This window comes from Nanorana parkeri, unplaced genomic scaffold (genome assembly GCF_000935625.1).
Source record: "Nanorana parkeri isolate BGI_ZX_2015 unplaced genomic scaffold, ASM93562v1 scaffold2168, whole genome shotgun sequence".
NCBI lineage: Eukaryota > Metazoa > Chordata > Amphibia > Anura > Dicroglossidae > Nanorana > Nanorana parkeri.
In genome coordinates this window covers 75,929-94,365 of record NW_017308436.1, presented here as the reverse complement: position 1 = coordinate 94,365, position 18,437 = coordinate 75,929, and the positions used below count along the sequence as shown (strand labels likewise).

At 42.4% G+C, this 18,437-nt stretch overlaps 2 protein-coding genes across 2 annotated transcripts in view; one reads left to right on the top strand and one right to left on the bottom strand.

Annotated features, from left to right (window-relative positions):
• Positions 1 to 14,741, top strand: part of LOC108800929 (serine/threonine-protein kinase 10-like) — a 65,397-nt gene extending 50,656 nt beyond the window's left edge. Inside the window, exons 13-18 of the mRNA XM_018572913.1 lie at positions 1,717 to 1,843; positions 5,462 to 5,586; positions 7,822 to 8,007; positions 11,579 to 11,704; positions 12,994 to 13,107; positions 14,389 to 14,741. Of these exons, the coding sequence (XP_018428415.1) occupies positions 1,717 to 1,843; positions 5,462 to 5,586; positions 7,822 to 8,007; positions 11,579 to 11,704; positions 12,994 to 13,107; positions 14,389 to 14,493 (783 nt within the window). The 3' untranslated portion in view covers positions 14,494 to 14,741. The remainder of the gene's footprint in view (positions 1 to 1,716; positions 1,844 to 5,461; positions 5,587 to 7,821; positions 8,008 to 11,578; positions 11,705 to 12,993; positions 13,108 to 14,388) is intronic.
• Positions 14,742 to 14,756: 15 nt separating this feature from the next.
• Positions 14,757 to 18,437, bottom strand: part of NCAPH (non-SMC condensin I complex subunit H) — a 20,473-nt gene continuing 16,792 nt past the window's right edge. The window contains exons 13-18 of the mRNA XM_018572912.1: positions 18,386 to 18,433; positions 18,166 to 18,303; positions 17,507 to 17,617; positions 16,152 to 16,234; positions 15,989 to 16,064; positions 14,757 to 14,843 (exon numbers count right to left, since the gene is read on the bottom strand). Coding sequence (XP_018428414.1) covers positions 14,784 to 14,843; positions 15,989 to 16,064; positions 16,152 to 16,234; positions 17,507 to 17,617; positions 18,166 to 18,303; positions 18,386 to 18,433 — 516 coding nt within the window. The 3' untranslated portion in view covers positions 14,757 to 14,783. The remainder of the gene's footprint in view (positions 14,844 to 15,988; positions 16,065 to 16,151; positions 16,235 to 17,506; positions 17,618 to 18,165; positions 18,304 to 18,385; positions 18,434 to 18,437) is intronic.

Sequence of the window (18,437 nt, the reverse complement as noted above, 5' to 3'; positions counted from 1 at the left end):
TTCCAACACTAATCGCACCTAGTGTGAATGTAGCCTTAGGCCCCTTTCACACTTTGGGCTGTGTTATGGGGCCAGCAGCGCACCTTAATGCAGAAAAACTCGTATGTCACCCTTTTTTTGACCACAGAGCATGGCACGCGTATATCGTGTTGCGCTGCAGTGCGGGTGCATTGCCTGCTAATGTAATAGTGTGCTCCTAGAAGAGGGGTGGGGGACCTCCAGCCCTCCACCTGTGGCAAAACTACAAATCCCATGATGCATCTGTCTCTGGGAGTCTGTGAGAATCTTGCAATGCCTCATGGTATTTTTAGTTTCACCACAGCTGGAGGGCCGGAGGTTCCCCACCCTTGCTTTAGAACAGGGGTAGACATACTCCGGCCCTCCAGCTGTGGTGAAATTACAAATCCCATGATGCATCTCTCTCCGGGAGTCGTGGCTGTGAGAATCTTGCAATGCCTCATGGGATTTGTAGCTCCCCCACAGCTGGGGGGCCGGAGTTTGGCTACCCCTGCTCTAGAATCGTAGATGATAAACATCAGCTACTTCAGAAATGCTTCCCGAAAGTTCCTCAAAGCACCCGAGAAGCTTTTGGGAATTTGTTTGATAAGTTTTCCAACTTGCCTCTATGGAATTCTTTGTGCTGCTCTGAACATTTTGTTATATAATTGGCTGCAGACTTTTTTTAAATGCTGTACTTCAATATCAAAGCTAGATGTGCTTTAATAATTATCCAGTGTTTCTTTAGATTACATGGATTTTAATTCATATATATTACCACCCTCACTGTGCACAAAACTCTGGTGTAGGTAATGACCTTCCTATGGTTTGTAATGGTAGAGCCACTTAAAAGGTGAGCCCACTCAGAAGTGATTTTTTTAGTTAGGGGTTTGGTGGGCTGAGCCAGTCACTTCTTAAGCTGGCTATACGCCTATAGATTATCTGCAGATGTTCTACGGTCAGATGGAAAAAGTGCAACAGATTCCTCAATCTACACTAAACTGTGTGTATGGAGGAATCTCCCACTGGGCCGAGCTTCAGTATCTTGCTAATCGGCCCCGCTGGCTCTCTGGATGCAGGCATTGTTCAGGTATTTCGAGAGCCAGGTGGGCCAACTAGGAAGATACTGAAGCTTGGCCCAGTGAGAGATTTCTCCATCCACACAGTTTAGCGTAGATGGAGGAATCTGTTGCACTTTTTCCATCTGACCATAGAAAGTCTGCAGATAATCTATAGGTGTATGGCCAGCTTTATAAGACTTGTATACTCCCAACAGTGAGATCTCCCTGCTTTAGTAAGCAACTATCTTCCTGTCCACCTGGCTGTTTTGGGTGTATTTTATGACACTCTGTATGGCAAATCTGGTGGCTTGCTGTTTCAGGATCTACAGACAGCGTAACTCGCCAAGAAGACACAGGAGTAGAATCCAGATTCCAATAAAGTTGAATCCAGCGGAACACACCAAAACATAGAACCTTAGTAATGAACCTGGATGCTTGTGGCAGCACATTTATCCCACATGTGTATCATTGCTAAAGGCATGTGAACTGCATAGTGTTTGTTTAAAAAACCAAAAGTTTTTTTTTTCAATTGCTTAGGGTGTAATTTTCTATAGACTAATTTAATTTGTGTCCTTTTTTATTGTTATAAAGGGCATTAGGCTTATCAGAACTGTCAGTGGGTTTGTGAGATGACCAGAAACACCTCTTCTCTCACCAGGAGATGCTCTTTGTAGAGCAGCAGCAGGAGTTGAACGCAGCACTACAAAAAGTGGTCAATGAACACAAGAAAAAGGTCATAAGTATTGAAAGAGAGAACCTCGGCAAAATTCACAGCCTCAAAACTGGTAAGTGTGAGAAACTGGCCTAAAGCTGGCCATATACCTATAGATGCAGATTTTCTATGGCCAGATGGAAAAAGTGCAACAGATTCCTCCATCTACGCTAAACTGTGTGGATGGAGGAATCTCCCGCTGGCTCTGAAAACACATGAGCAATCTGATTGGATGCAGGCATTGTTCAGGTATTTTGAGAGCCAGCTGGGCCAACTAGCAAGATACTGAAGCTTGGCCCAGTGGGAGAGTCCTCCATCCACACAGTTAGGCGTAGATGGAGGAATCTGTTGCACTTTTTCCATCTGACCGTAGAAAATCAGCAGATAATCTATAGGTGTATGGCCAGCTTTAGGCTGTGGAACCAGCTAACTACTCAGGTGGTTCAGGTCTACAGTCATTTGACCAAAACTTAACTTTAGAGATCCCTGAAGATGATTATTTGTATGTTTTCACTTATTTGTCCCAATAGATGTCAATCTTTAATATGCTTTAATTATCTGTAGAGATACAATTACAATAGTAACATGAAGGAGCCCCCATAGTTATCTTTCCTGCTTTATCAGATCAAAAAATTTGCTTTCTGTGGGGAAAACCTTGCATTGCAGCCTGTTATTGAGCTCTAATAGTACACAAGAAGCAATTGAGAACAACAGTGGGATAAGGGTCACTAATATGAGGGGATTAGAGAAAAATGGAATTCCTCTACTACAGAGGTTTTAAAAGCCGGGCTTTCATTTTCAATCATTTTGGACAAACCTGATAATCTAAAAGAAGCTACACCAGCAAAATCTAAGAAATACACTCATTTGATTGCAGGTTTTTTGGTATTGTGTGATTACACACAATGCTCAAAAAGCCTAGCAGAACTGCAGTTGAATTCTTCTTGGAGGAAATGTATACGTTACTCAGTTGTTTTAACAAAATGTAAATATATAATCCTAAACTCTGATTCCGCCCCTGAGGAGGGATGCAGATGCCTGGAACACATTGTTTTCCACTGAGTATAAATGATCACCCTGGAACTTGCACCTTCATTAACAAGACAGGAATGGCAGCTTCCATGTTGGTGACCATACCCCTCCTAATGCTTCTGTAGGCATATATATGCATGCTTGACCAATGACGAACTATTTTAGATGGCCACTATCCTTATTGCAAAGAGGAAGACTTCTATGCCAAAAGGGAATCAGTTGTGTCCACAACAGGCATTTTCATGTGGGTTTCCTCAGCTTCAATTTCTTGGGGTATGTTGTGGTGAGGCCATAAGACAAAGGTTTGTTTTAGTGCAAGTAGTATCAGCATTAGGATTAACACTATAGTAGAATTGTGCTTGGGTTACATTTAAGGATAAAAGGTAGGCTGGAGGTGAGGGATTTGGGGTTGAATTAAGAGTTATGGATAAGTGATAGGGTTGACCCAAGGTTTGGGGTGATGGCAGAAAGTCATAAACACCTTAATGGCCATTAGAAGTTCTTCACTTTTGGCAAAGTATTATACAATAATGGGATATATACTGTTCTTTCTGTAAGACTTAATTCGAAGAGTCAACCTTCTCAGTACTGATGAAGTGCAACTAGTTAGCAGCCTTCTGATATAGGGTGATCTCTCAGATAAGCCAGTGAAAGGTACTCCATTGCGTTTGGTATCCTCCATTGGAAACCAAGGAGGATGCACCAAAGGCATTGCTCCACTTACTCTCTGTATCCATGGAATCCATCCTTAGTAAAACACTGGTTTTGAAAATAACCTTTCTTTTGGCTATGGCAACAGCTGGAAACATATCAGATGTAGATGTTTTAATATTAGCCTGAATCAACTTTCTACAGAATTAAGTAGTTTTAAGACTTATATTTGGGCTCTCTACTATGTGTGCCAGTCAGGACATTAAGTTGTGTGCTATTTTCCCAATTTTTCACACTAAAGAAGAGAAACCATGGTATGAGCTGAATGTTGTAAGGCATCTAAAGGTCTATCAGAAAAACAAAGCTGCTTTCAGAATAATAACATCTGTAGTATTGGACATGACAGAAGTATAAAAGTGCTGAGTACAGGCACCAAGAAGTCTCAAAGTCCATGCAACCAAATGCTTATGAGTATGCATAGTTACATAGTATTGGAGGCTGAATAAAGACACAGGTCCATCAAGTTCAACCTATTGTGTGTATGTTTTGGATTCTGCATGTGTACGAGTCACCGTGTGATCTAATTTTTTAATGATACCTGTACCCCTGTATGTTACGGTCTCTGAGGAAATTGTCCAAATGCATTTTGAATGATTCAACACTCTCAACTGATACCACTGCTTGTGGCAGCGAGTTCCATATCCTAACCGCTCTAACTGAAAAGAAGCCCTTACGCCCCTTCTGCTTAAATCTTTTCTCCACCAATTTTAGGTGGTGGCCTCTAGTCTTTGTTATGGAGTTTACCATAAATAGTTTATTTCTGATGTTGCTATCACCATTGAACATCTTGTACATCAAAATCATGTCCCCCTTAATCTCCGCACCTCCAGCGTGAACATATTTAAGTTTTTTGTAACCTTGTCTCACAGCTTTAGTCCTCTATCCCTTTAATTAGTTTAGTTGCCCTTCTCTGGACTCTTTCCAGCTCCAGGACATCCTTTCTGTGTATTGGTGACCAAAACTGGGACCGCATACTCCAGATGAGGCCCAACAAGTGATCTATACAGTGGCAGAATTATAGACTTGTCTCTGCAGTGCAATCCCTTTTTAATACAAGACGTTACTCTGCTCGCTTTGTTTACCGCAGCCTGGCATTGCAAGCTATTCAATCTGTGGTCTACTATGACCCCCAGATCCATTTCCATTTCTGACTTCCCTAGTGGGGTCCCTTTTAATGTGTATTCTGCTTGCCCTTTTTTTAACCCCAAAGTGCATTACTTTACATTTATCGACATTAAACCTCATCTGCCATATAGTTGCCCACTCCCCTATTTTATCCACGTCTTCCTGTAATGTTATAGTGTCTAAATCCGTGTCTATTACCCTCCCGACTTTAGTATCATCAGGAAACATGGCAATTCACGCCTTCCCCAATATCGAAAATAGACAAGTTGAATAATATGGGGCCTAGCACAGAACCCTAAGGCACGCCACTACTGACACTTGACCAATCTGAAAAGGAGCCATTTATAGATACTCTCTGGACACGTTCCTGTAGCCAATTTTCTATCCATGTTCTCACCATTAAATCTATGCCCATGTGTTTCATCTATGCCTTTAGGAACTCTACAGAGCAGCAGCTTAGTCCTCTTCAAAATATTTACTAGACATTTTCACCATCCCAAAGCAGCATAAATTAGGAGGCATCCCTGGCAATGTGTTTAGGCTCACTGTTTTGGTAGTGCAGGCAGTGTTTTCTACTGTAACACTGGGACAGATTGTGTTATATGTAAGGCACAATTCATTTTAAATTTAATTTTGAAAGATATAAGCAAAGGTAATGGAAGCGTTTAAATATCTACACATTAGAATTAGGTAAGGTTCTGTAATAAAAAAAAAAAAGTCTAAAATATGCTTAATAGACAGTATATTCTTTATCTGAAAGGTTTCCGGTTCTCAGTAATACTTTCTTCAACTTTAAAGTGAGATGTTCTATTGTCCCTGGCAGCTCGTGAATCTGTCATTTTGAGATTGGAGGAACGTCATCTACAGGAGAAATATCAACTTTTCCGTCACCAGGTGGTTGAACAACACACTCTGCAAAGGCAGCAGCTACGCAAGAGGCATGAGAAGGTAAGGAGCAAGTAGGGTGCATCATAAGCCATCGCCGGCTGTTATTAGTGCAAGTTGGGATAATAGAGATTACATGTTATTTACAAGGTAGTACAGCAAGTTTTTTTTATTGTTTAAAAGGATTTATAGAAACAAAGAAGAGTGATGGTAGAAAAGCACCAAGTGGTTCAGCTTCCCAGGAAGGGAACAAATCACTCACTCTGTAACCACCCCCAATAAACATTCTGTGATTTGTTCCCTTCCTGGTTTGGCTCTGTGTTATGGGCGGTGGCAGACCTAGGGAACAAAGGGCCCTGGTGCAAGATTTTTTGGGGGACCCCCCCCCCCACAAAAACACAAACCCCCCAACCCACCCCCCTGCTGCAACCACACACAAAAAAAAAAAGTTGGAAAAATAGCATTGCTGTATAAAGTACTGCTGAGATTTGTAGTCCTCTATAGAGGGTGCCATTCTGCATTGCTGCAGTGCAAAATTGGACCTGCTGTATAGCACTACAAATACCAGCAGTACTTTATACAGCATGTTCATCAGTTGGCCTGAAAAAAATATTATTTTATTAATAACTTACCTTCACCTCTTCTGGCTGTTTTCTGGTGGGGGAGGCTGCAGAAAACCACCCGTGTGTGTGTGTGTCCATCTCAGAAAGCGCGCCCGTGTGTTCATGCGGCTGCTTGCTGGGTCCTCCACGGCCAAGGCCCAGGGCTGTCCCGTGAAGTGCCTGCCGGCTTTTTTATTCTCGGCTCCATCCTCAGTCCGATCCCATGGTATCCGGCGGCCGGACACCGGCGGGCCCCCCCCATCTGTGCCCCGGGGCTGTGTTAAATCAGATACTGGGCCCCCCTTTAGGCTCAGGCCCCGGTGGTAGGTTCGTCCCTGGTTATGGCTGCACCATCCTTGTGGGTGCACATCCGTGTCCCAAATCTTAGCCGGGAGCTAACATCATTGATGAGGAGTAGAGATAAGTTGGGAGGATCCCAACAATATTGTTAGGATCTCATTCCACCATGGACCTTAACCCCTCCCACATGGACATTTTTTGAATTTTTCTGACCAACTGTGAGTAGGGAACTGTCCCTTTTAGAGTTCACCTGTTGGTAAAATGTAGAATTGTGCCATGGTCAAGTACAGAACTCAAGTACACAGATTCATGTTATTCATATAGTGGACAGGGGATAAAAAGGCTCATGCACATGAATATAAATGGACGTATAGTGTACCATATGGCACTACTTTCTCTGCCGGGAGTGACAGGTGCAATATACAGCCATCGCCAGCCAGCCTGTAGTAAGCTATGGTAGGTGGGGGCTGCATGCAGGTATATGCGAATATGAGTGACTACATCTGCACAGGGCCATATGCATGAGTTTTAGTGTATATAGACTGTCTACTGATGTAACTCTGTGTCTGTATTTGACCATAGCACAATTCTACATTTTACACATATGACCTGTATGCATGTAGCCCCTCAGATTTTCATATGTTTGCGTAAATATGCTTGCAGCCTCCGCCTGCCATTGATTTGAACAGACTTAATGGCGGTGGTTGTAGGCTGCACCTGTTACTCCTGACAGAAAGAATACTCCCATATTATATGCTATACACCCATTTACTGCCATGTGCATGAGCCCTAGACTGCCAATTTAAAGTGGAACATTATATATATATATATAATACATCTATATGGACTGTTTTACTTGCCAAAGGATTTGTAATTCTGTTCAATCAGTCTAGCAATTCACACAACAATTCTGTACTACGTAGCCAGGACAGGTAAGTGACTTTTCTTTAAAGCCTGCTGTGTTGCGGAGTCTCCAACTCTACCCCGCTTATTGTAGAAATCAGCCCAGCCACAGCACTGACACATTGGGGTTTATTTGCTAAAGGCAAATTTTCACATTGCAAGGAAATATTCTCTTAGCTTAGTGAATGTGGTGGAAATTCACTTTACAAAGAAGAGCCAATCACATTCAATGAAAATGTATGTCAACAGAGTTTCACCTTAATTCACTAACAGCCTATTTTCCTTGGTAAATCAACCCCATAGTCCAGGGAGCAGTCAGAGAAGACAAGGCTGACAGATCCTATGGCAGTTGAAACAGTTCACGTTTGTTTAGATTAACCGTGTATTCAGCCATTTGCCTATATTTAGAGTTAAATGTCTATAAATGTTTGCTAAAGCAGTATTTAGGTGGAAAACTCAATTCCTGGAATAACTAACAATATAAACCTGTCAGGAAATGGAGCGGCTCAAACATTACCAAAGCATCTTGCTGGAAGAGCTAAAGAATCAGCAGCAGCAGGAAAGATCTCGGGCGCAGAAGGCGCAACGTGCAGAGGCCAGGAAACGCCAGGCTATGTTCAAAGAGAGAATGAAGAGCCAAGGCATGAGTATATCAGAGCAGAAAGAGAGGAACAAGCAGGTAAAATGTACAGTATTCTATATCCCTAGAACAGTATTTCCAAAGCGCCATGTACTGGGAAATGACTCTGGGTGTTAAAGTCTTAAGTCCAAAAGAAGTATTGGGTAGAGCACATAGAAGATGGCAGTTGTGATCCCTGATTATGGTGCCAGTGCAATTATTCCCATTTTGGTGTTAGCTAACATTCATTAGAACAGTGGTCCTCAACCTGTGTAACCTCAGGACCCACATTAAGCCTTGGTCATTAAGTCGTGATCCAAGTCCCACTGCAATGGAACGTACAGCATTAGGGTACCGCGCATTCCGATGTGGGCGTAAGAAATGTGGGTTGGAGGTGCGTTTGGAGTACCATTCAAATGAATGGCAATGCAACACAACGCACCAGAATGCATGGTAGGTGCGATAGCATGGTACAGATTAACACACTGTACTAGTGTGAACGGGCCCTCAAAATCACTAACATACACAATCGCAGACATTCTCACACACATACATACTCCAAATGTTTTTAAATAATTTTTAAGACTACCTTACGAGAATTGGAGTGGATCCTCAGCCTGGGGTCCAGTGTGGACTGCTGTGCTGTGGCGGAGCTCCATCCATATGTGCATTGCTTCTACAGCTCTCTTGCGCGCCCTGTAGAGGTGCCGGGAGCCAGAATGTGTCATCACTCCAGTCCAGGCACCTCTACAGGACATGTGAGGGAGCTATAAGCAATGCACGTATGGATGGAGTTCCCTCACGGCCATAGCCCACCTCAAGCTGACACTAGGCCCGGGCAGCATATTTTGAATGGCTGCTTGGTGCGAGAACTGACAGTGCTGCACTAGGGGGAGGCAGAGGAGCCTCTCACCTAGAAAAGTGGAATGCATGTGGCGACCCACTGAACACGGGGTCATGACCCACCAGTTGAGAACCAAGGCAATAGAAGGTGCATAGTGTTCAAATCGGATGTCATGACCATACGTTAGTTAGCATTCTGTTAGGCCCTTTTGAATAAGCAGTTCCTCAGCAACTGTTGGATCTCTCTAAATGTGGGTGCCAGTGAAATAAAGATCTGTATTAGAAACCCAGTGGGACAGGGAAATCAGATTGTGCAGAAAATTAAACAGGTAACAAAACTGGGCAACTCAATCTGAACATATGAAAGCAAAAAAATGCAATTAAAGGGAATCAATGGGCAAAAAATAAAAATAAATCTGTATTTCTATATTGAATTTCCATACATTCTACCCTGCGCCTAATATCAATGTCGATTTTAGAAGTTTGTAAACATACTTATTGAAGATGCCCATAGGACGTATAAAAAGCACTCGTCAAAGTGATCCAGATATTTAATCAACTTGCTTTATATGCAAATCTCAACCTCTGCTGTATTCTGCCTATCTATTATATGTGCTCAGTATTACCCAGGAGTGCCATAGATTTACTTAAGTGCAGCATTAGTAGCTGGAGCAGAAAGATCTAGCAATTTCTTACTTGAAGGTAGGTGGTATATGTAGTGTGCAAAGCCACTCTTTCAACTATGAATATTACAGAGCGCTTAAAGGAGAACTACGGGGTTAAGGCTTTTCCCCATAGTTCTCCTTAGGGTAACGGGAGGACGCAAACTAGCGTCCTCCCGGATACCGCGAGCAGTAGCTCGCGATATACTGAGACGCCGCAGTATACTGAGACCCCGCAGCTGAAGCGGATCCCGACAATTGTGCCGGGATCCGCCCAGCTGCGTGACTGACAGCCTATCTAGAGGCAGAGCCAGCTGTACCCTCCCCCGTCCGTTCCGCCAGTCAGCGCTGGCAGATCAGAGCGGGGAGGGGGGGAATCCAGCCCCTCCCCTGTCACGGCAGAGAGCCGTGACAGGATCGAGAGGTGAGCGAACACCGGCATGTGTTCGCTCACCTCCCGATCTACTGAGCCGACCTGTGACAGTCTCATTGTCACAGGTTGGCTAGAAATATGAGGCGAGTGAAAAGCACTCATCTCATAGTTCTCCTTTTAATTCTGCAATTGTGAAACTTGACCAGCTGGTGTATATAAAACACTCCCATAGGAGAATGGACAGAATACTGTGTGTGAATAACTCTCCTCTTCCTATAGTTTGTGCCACAACAGTGGAATATGTTATTTGTTATTTATATTCAACTTTTATCTTCTAATAGCACAGATAAAATAGGATTTTTTGTACCCACTGTAAAATCCTTTTCTTGAAGTCTACTGAGCGACACATGAAGTCTTAGGCTGGTCATGCACTGCTCTATTGTTTTTTCCTTCAACCTGCAGGCTGAACAAATAAAATAGAGCAGATTCCTCCGTCAACACTACGAGTCGATCGAGGAATCCCGCTGCTTGCATTGAATTCTGACAGCAGCCACCGGCTCATTGGCTGCCAGCTCTGGTCGTACAAAGTATTCCAGCCAGCTCCTTCGATCAGCTGACCGAGGGATGCCGACCAAAAGGGTGCTGACAGCGGTACATACAGTGCGAATTTCGACTGGTTCCTATGGGCACCCTTAAACCTTCAAGATTTACTTCGACCTACAGGAGGATTGGACACAGGAAAAACAAATAAAAAGCTGCAGGCCAGCCAAAGATAAGCCCTCCCACAACCAGAATGCTTCAGTTTTGTAGCAATGCAGTACCAAGAGCATGATCATATACACAGAGGGTTGGACATGTGTCCCTCATAAGACTCCAAGAAAATAATTTTACAAACATTATATTTTCTTTCGCACCCATTGAGGGACACAAAGTCTTAAACCTTCGGGGCATCCAAAAGCAGTCCAACTGAGGGGTGGGCAACACAGCAACAATGCTAACAGACCCAAGAAAAGAAACAACAAAATTGGGAACTTTCTGCAAGCTCAAAGAGCTGTCTAAAGGTGCCCATATACCTGATGATTATCGTACGATAATCGCAAGGTTGATGGGCAGCGTGTGACCGTAAACTTTCGTATGACCTGCCCATTATGGAGAGGCAAATCGTACAATTTTCGATAGCGCGATCGCAAGATGAAAGCCGCATGACCCGAGGCGCACACTGCCCTCTCACCATTGCAATCATCTGCAAGCCCTCCCCTAAGCGATGATCGCAAGTACGATCTGCCTGTCCAAGATGGGCAGGTCGTACGTAACTTTTAATCACCTTACAACCATCGCACAACGAAAGTCGTGCAATGTTTGTAAGGTGTACGGCCACCTTTAAGGAGCAAACTCCTAAAGGGATCGAATGAGGCCTGGACATACACCTGGTAGAACGTAGCAAACCTGTGAACAGAAGACCAGGTGGCAGCCTTGTAAATCTGAGAAACAGAGCTGAAGACGTCCATCCTCTTAGGATACTTGCAAAAAATCTAAGGCATTCTTGTAGTAGGGGGGAGGGGTGTATCCTGGGCTGGTCTACAGTTTTTTGTTTGCCAGTGTCTAATCCTCCTGTAGCTGGCCTAGCATCTCAAAGGTTTAAGACTTCCTGTGTCCCTCAAAAGGATGAGAAAGTGCGCTCGATTATCTTTTAAGGTTGAAGCCACACTTCTGTGTGTCCTAGAATATATATTTGACATATTTGAACTTCTAGTTTCAGCAGCAGGAGACTGCCCGTCAGAAAGAGGAGACTCAGAAGCAGCAGCAGAGGCAAGAACAGGAACTGCAGAAGTTCAAGGAACATCTGGAAGAAACCTTTAAGGAACTGACCCAAATACACGTAAGATCTGCACATTCTTACCTTGTCTCCAAGCTTTCCTAAAGTTAGTTTTACAAGAATGGTTCCTTGGTATATTTTAATAGCATCCAGTTTGTAAGTATGTGGTGCTGCCAAGCTAGCCAACTGATGTGAGATGAAGGTTTTTCCATTTATTAACGTGTTTCCCCCGAAAATAAGACCTACCCCAAAAGTAAGCTAGCACTATTTTTCAAGATTCCTGTAATATAAGACCTACCCCGGAAAGAAGACCTAGTTTGGTCTGGTCTGATGTCCCCACTGCTGCACCGCTGGTGCCGCTTTCCCTGATGGCAAAGGAAGCTGTAGAAAGCATGGCTGCGGCAGCGGAGGGAGCAGAGCCGCATTAGCCGCTACTTCGTCTATAGCGCCGGTTACTGTGACAGGCGGAGCGATACCAGATGCACTCCGCCTGTGAAAGAATGGAATCTGCTTTACCGATACTGACCAGCAGGAAAATAACGAGAGCAACAGTATTATTCTCATTAAGGTCAGTAAATAAAAGACAGTGGACATTCTGACACTCTGACAAAAGTGATTACCGTATTGGGCTGCTTTTACACTGATTCCCAGATGCAGCACTGTGCACCTGCAGGTTACCTGCACTAAGCCATAGACTTCGGTTACCTAACCGTATTACCGTAAAAAAATAAGACATCCCCTGAAAATAATACCTAAGTGTGTTTTTTTGGGGCAGAAAAAAAATAAAGAGTCTTATTTTCGGGGAAAGACGGTAGGTATATGTGCAAAAACCTTGTTAACCAGATCAATGGGACTTGTTCTATAGAGTTGAAACATAAAATAAAACTGATTGTGACTACTACTAGCCTATGAATGTCCTGTCTCCAAACACTTGTTGCCAGATTATGATTTTACAAATCTTGGATGTGGGAGCTTATTTCTTAGAGGAAATGGAAGTTAGAATGTGTTGTAAAGCAGATTTCTGACAGAGAAGACATTACTAAGAACAGAGAAGCTGCACAGCATGACCAGTCTACAGAAGAGGGCACTTCGTTAACAGCTATACATGGTCCTTATTGTCTTGCAGACATGATTATGAGTAATCCATTAACATTGCACAATATAAGCAATCCAGTAACATTGCACAGAAAGAATGTGAATCATTTGCAGAGTTCACTCAGAGTCAGACTTTTGTAAAATTCACAAACCAATTTAATATACAATAAATGTAAAACTAGTGCAATTGTTTTAGGGTTGGGATAACTATACTCTTATTTGTTGACTTTTTTAATGAATAATTGTTACAAACACAGGAAGAAAAAGTAAGAACGTTGCAAGAACAGGAAACAAAGAAACTACAGCGACTGGAGGCAGAACACAGCATGGAGGCTGAGCAGTGGAAGGAACGCCTGCAGCTTAGTAAAGAGGTATCTCTAGACTTTTGTAAATCCAGGAACTATTTATGTGAAATGGAGGGAAGGAAAAGTGGTGCGGTCTTTAACAATTCTTCTTATATTAGCTTTCCTTAGGGCTGGATTCAAATGTTTGCGTTCAGTCGACTAAAACGTGTGTTGAGCCATGTGTTGTGTTAAACCAGACCATTCCAACACACCCCAGCACAGGCAAAAGTGTACATGGTTCTTCTTTGCAATACAGTGCATTATAAATGCATCACCTGCTACTGCATAAGCGCTATTGTTTTAAACTAGTCAACACAGAATTATATAGGTTCCCATTGCTATCCTCCTGAAAATGCTGGCTGCCTGTCTGTGGATTTTGCACTTTGAGTCCCTGACCCAAAAACAGCATATAGCCAGATTTACTGATCTACTTATAGACTATATGTGCCACCTGTTGATCAGACACCCATATGGACTTGTTGGACATCCTACAGCATTTCAAAACCATGGGCAATAATATAGAATTGCCCCTCCACCCCCCAACCTTTGTTTCCTAAGAAGCCTCCACTCTTCTGTGAAGGCTTTTTACATGATTTTGGGAGTGCGTCTGTGGAAATTTGTGCCCATTCAGCGAAAAGAGCATTTGTGAGGTCAGGTACTGATGACCTGGCCATCAGTTTATCCCATATATGTTTAGTAGGGTTGAGGTAAGATCTGCTCAATTGCATTATCCTGCATTTGCACCCGAGCGTCATGAAATAATGCCCTTTTTCAGCGCGTATAGTGGAAGCATGTCTTTTGCGCACTGTTGCATGTTTTGTTTTAATGAGTAGATTGTGGCACATTGATGTGAATGGACTCGCATGTAAAAATATGCAAAAACACAGGAAACGCTTGTTTTTCAGTGTTTCCATTGAAGTCTATGGGGCCAAAGAGAAGCTCATGTACTTTCTTCAAGCAACGGGTGTTTTGCTACAAGTGACATGACGCTCAGATGTGAACATGGCCATAGAAATGAACGGGGGCTTTTTTTATTTTATTTTAAGGGTCTTTTGAGCAGAAAAAGCACTACAAAATGCTCCGTGTGAATAAGGGCTTATTCTGGAGGTGTGGTCACTGATGAAAAGTATTATTATTAATGTACATTGGTCACCATGGAAGGCATGTTTTTTTTCCTGATTTTTAAAGAAACTGTTGAATCTTTGTTTATTATAACCACCTTGATGTGAAGCAAACCTTGTCAGTGGAGATTCGTAAGACCCTCTAACCATGTCAATGCTATTCATTATATGTATGTAATCCTTTTAGAAGCTGGAAAGCGAGCTAGCCTTTAGACAGCACCAGATCTCGGACACCGGAAAGCAGCTGCACAAGGATCATGACAAACGCTTTTCTTGGTTCTCGCCTTCTTGACAGCCATGGGTGAAGAGGGACATCATTAAAAAAACACTCATACATTACCCTTAAGGCAAATACCTGCTTGGCCATCATAAATTGGAAACACTGTATTTTGACTGACAATATTTTTATTTTTTTTTCTATTAGATACATATATGGGTGGGAACAATAAAAAATGTAAAATGTCACATAAATACATTATTTACAAATCCATATTCTGCTGTAGTGCGAACACTGACAGAAGAATAAAATTTCATTTCTCACTTTTATTTGTGTTTGTGTGACTGCACAGTCCTGCGTTCTCATCAGTCTCCTTGCATTATTAATACATCGGAGAGATCTTCGACTTCCTGTAGTTTTAAATTCTATAGAAGAAAAGAAAAGGCAATGAAGAACATAATATATTGGATGAATTAACTTTGTTTCACATGAAAACACACCCCCCCGACTCTCCCTTTTTTACTTTGAATTGAGTTGCAACAGGGAGGGTACATAAATTTCAGTGTGTGTGATATATATATATATTTTACACACACACACATATATTACACGCAACAAGAATTTGATCCAACAATGTCAATATGACTGAAGGGATAGGGTGCATGGGTGACACCCTCAAGAGGGTAGGAAGACATAAGCCCCAGACTGGAGAGAAGTTAGCCTCCAGAAGAAAATAAGGAAGATACATTTATGGCTATAATTATACGGTCACCAAATTCTATATTAATCCTTTTTGCCCCCTTCCTCTGGCTTAACCCACCCTCCCCTCTGCATATGAATACTTAAACTGGCTATACACCTTGGGCTAAATAAAATATAGGAGCAGATTCCTCCATCAACTCTACAAGCACCTTGATTGAGGAATCCCCGCTGTTTCTTTTGTATTCTGACAGCGGCTGCCAAAGCGTATTGCCTGCCGGTTCTGTTCATACAAAGGAATTGCTGGCCGGCACTCACTGTGCGAACTTCATCGGGTTCCTCAAGAACTGTCCGAAATTCGCAGTGTTTGGCCACCTTTAATTTCAACATAATAGACATCGTTCCACTCTGTTTGCATCCAGCAGTGCAGGTCTACTCTGTCCAGGTCACACCTATGCATTAGTGCCCGGTAGACCTCTATGGTGCAGCCAGGACAGTGAAGACTTGCAGAGATGGATGGAAACAAATAGCAAAACTGCAGCCGTTGGATCAAGGTCAGTATGCATATGGGGAAGGTTGGTTAGGTTAGATCAGGGGGCAAAAAGGGAAGTGCACTTCGTATCAAAGTGTCATCCTATAATTAGCTCCCCATTTCTGCTAGTCATAAACTGAGGGGGCTTTTGCAGTTTTGTTCTGTGATATGGGTATTCCTGCACCTGCGTGTCTAAAGAGAGAACAGTCATTGGTGGCAGTTGACACAGTCAGAGGTCAAAGGAAGACTGTTTGAGCATTAAAAAACATTATGGGCAACATAAAATGCCTACAATGACATAAAATACCTACTGAAGCAAGGCTGGCTATGTTTACTAACCTTCTCATTAGCTAGATGCAAGAGACAAGCAAAAGCCAGTGGTACTGAAAGATTCTGTGCCATGACAGTGGGCAACCTGTTGATCAAGCAAAGTACATCAGTGTAAAGCATCAAGCAAACACTATACACAACAGAAAAAAAAAAACAAACAACAGTTCTATACCTTTTCTGCAGTTCACGTGTGACACTGCTGAAAATCCTCTCTTCTTTAATAGCTGGTTTTTCTATGTCAGACGTATGATTTGGCTTAAATGAAAATAAATCAGTTAACATCTGTTAAGCAGGGATCATCTTTATCCTAAATGACTTCTGTTTCTATTCAAAGCTTGTTCATGAAAGAAGCCAACTCTTGTATGAAGTAAAAAGTTTCATGTTAAAGCTGAAGGACAGAAGTCAGTGATGAGTAAAGTGGCATTCCCTAAAAAGGGATCAAACCATTAAAAGGAGAATCATGGCGAGAGTGAAATACACTCATCCCCATAATTAGAGCCGATGTATGACATTGAAGCTGTCACACGTTGGCTCTATTGATCAGGAAATGAGCAAACACATACCGCCGATCGCCTAGTTCCCGATCTTCTCACTGCAGAGAGCAATAACCGTCAGTCACTGCTCCCCGCAGGGATTCCCCCCTCCCCTCTCTCTATTCCTCCATTGCTGACTGGAGGGATGGACGGATGGGGAGGGGCGAGCAGAGCCAGCTGTCAATCAGTAAGCAGGGTGTATCCTGACAATATTGTGGAAATCTGTCCCGGCTACAGCGGGGCTCTGCGCTGTCATCATATAGAGGGAAATAGCCCGCTATATGCTGTGTTTTAGGTAAAAATATATATAAAACGTGTATACCCAACTTTAGCAACTACTCATCGTCAGAAACATGTGACAGTGGCATGTGTGTCAAATGTGGACCTACATCTCATGCAGGAGAAAGATACTGGCCAAAGCTGGAGTGGAGCTATAGTAGAAGTGAAAGACTGTTGTGCATCTTCCCAAATTGCACTGGAAGTAAAAATAAGGATTCTTCCAGCTCTTTCAGATTTCCTTATTTTAAGACATGTAAAGTGTAATTTTTTTAATCTCCGATCACCAGAGTTTCGGTCCAGCTTATGTTTTACAGGAAAGTGATGTATAATAGCTATTAGCAAGACCCTTTCCTACAGCCCAGTTCTGACCTACTGTATACCTGAAAAGTAAAATACTGCTGTTCCATCCTAGACCAACGCAAACGTTTAGGGAGTGGCCGGTTTGTCTTGTCTCCGTTATTACAAAATTACCACATTTTGGGTCAAAAGAAAATGTAGTATTGATCTTCTATGGCACATATAAGAAATGGGATGCGTAAAAACATTTTATATGAATAAACTGTTACACTAGAAAATTTGGCAAAAGTAGCTGTATCATAAGTGGATTAAATGGCCCTTTGAGGTTAAACAAAGTATAAAACATAGACACTCAGTTATTTATATTTTACAGTTTTTATTAAATGTATTCAACCGTCTCTATGACACATCAGCTTACCTCATCTGCTTTTTCTGGCGTTTTTTCCAGGAGGCCCCACATACTCGTTTTGAGATGCTTCATATCCATCTTTTTGGCTGTTTTGGCATAGATTATCTCTATTTTATTCACCTGCATAGAAAGGAAACATTTTGTTCTGTTGCTCCATATTTTCCCACATAGTAATACTGTTTGCTGCCACTGACAAATTGTCAATCTTACAAGCCTTCAGTAATGAATATCGATGGACAGCTGCAAAGAACAACAGTCAAGGTGATGAGTAACTAAAAAACTTGAAGAGCGGAAAAAGCTGTTTTTGTACAGGAATAAGTGTGAGGGCAGAAGAATGCCATTTTCTTGGCCATGCTGTGGTCGCTGCAATTCATTTGCCTTACACATTGAGGGTTCTTAAATATTTTTAACTGGGAAATGGGTCACACCTTAATGACCAAGGAAACATGTGGGTCCCGAGGTTACACAGGTTGAGAACCACTGCTCTACAGCATAGACTTCACCCCCACAATTCACATTTTGGGCTGTGAATCTGCACCTCTGACATAATTGTTCTTACAGAATGTGAAGATGTGCAGAGCAGGCATGTTTAACTCCCACAAGGTGCTTAAAGCAGGTATACAATTCACAACAAAATAAAAAACATCGAATTGAAGTGCACTGTTTACCTTCTGTGGTTCTGCAATAAGAGTGTGTTCCCCATCAAAGCCTACTCTCTTCTCATCTCTTCCATTCTGTATGGGAAATTCTGCACCTTCATCTGTGGCTCCCACAAAAGGACCATCGTCATCATCACTGTCTGAAAGCTACAAAATTATCAGGTTAAAAACCATTTAAGAAAACCCTTTTGGAAAATTCTGCTTATGGCAAGCCTATGACATTCCTTACGTGCAAGGCTGGACAGAAGTTTGAGGTATCATTGGGATTGTTGTAGTGTTAT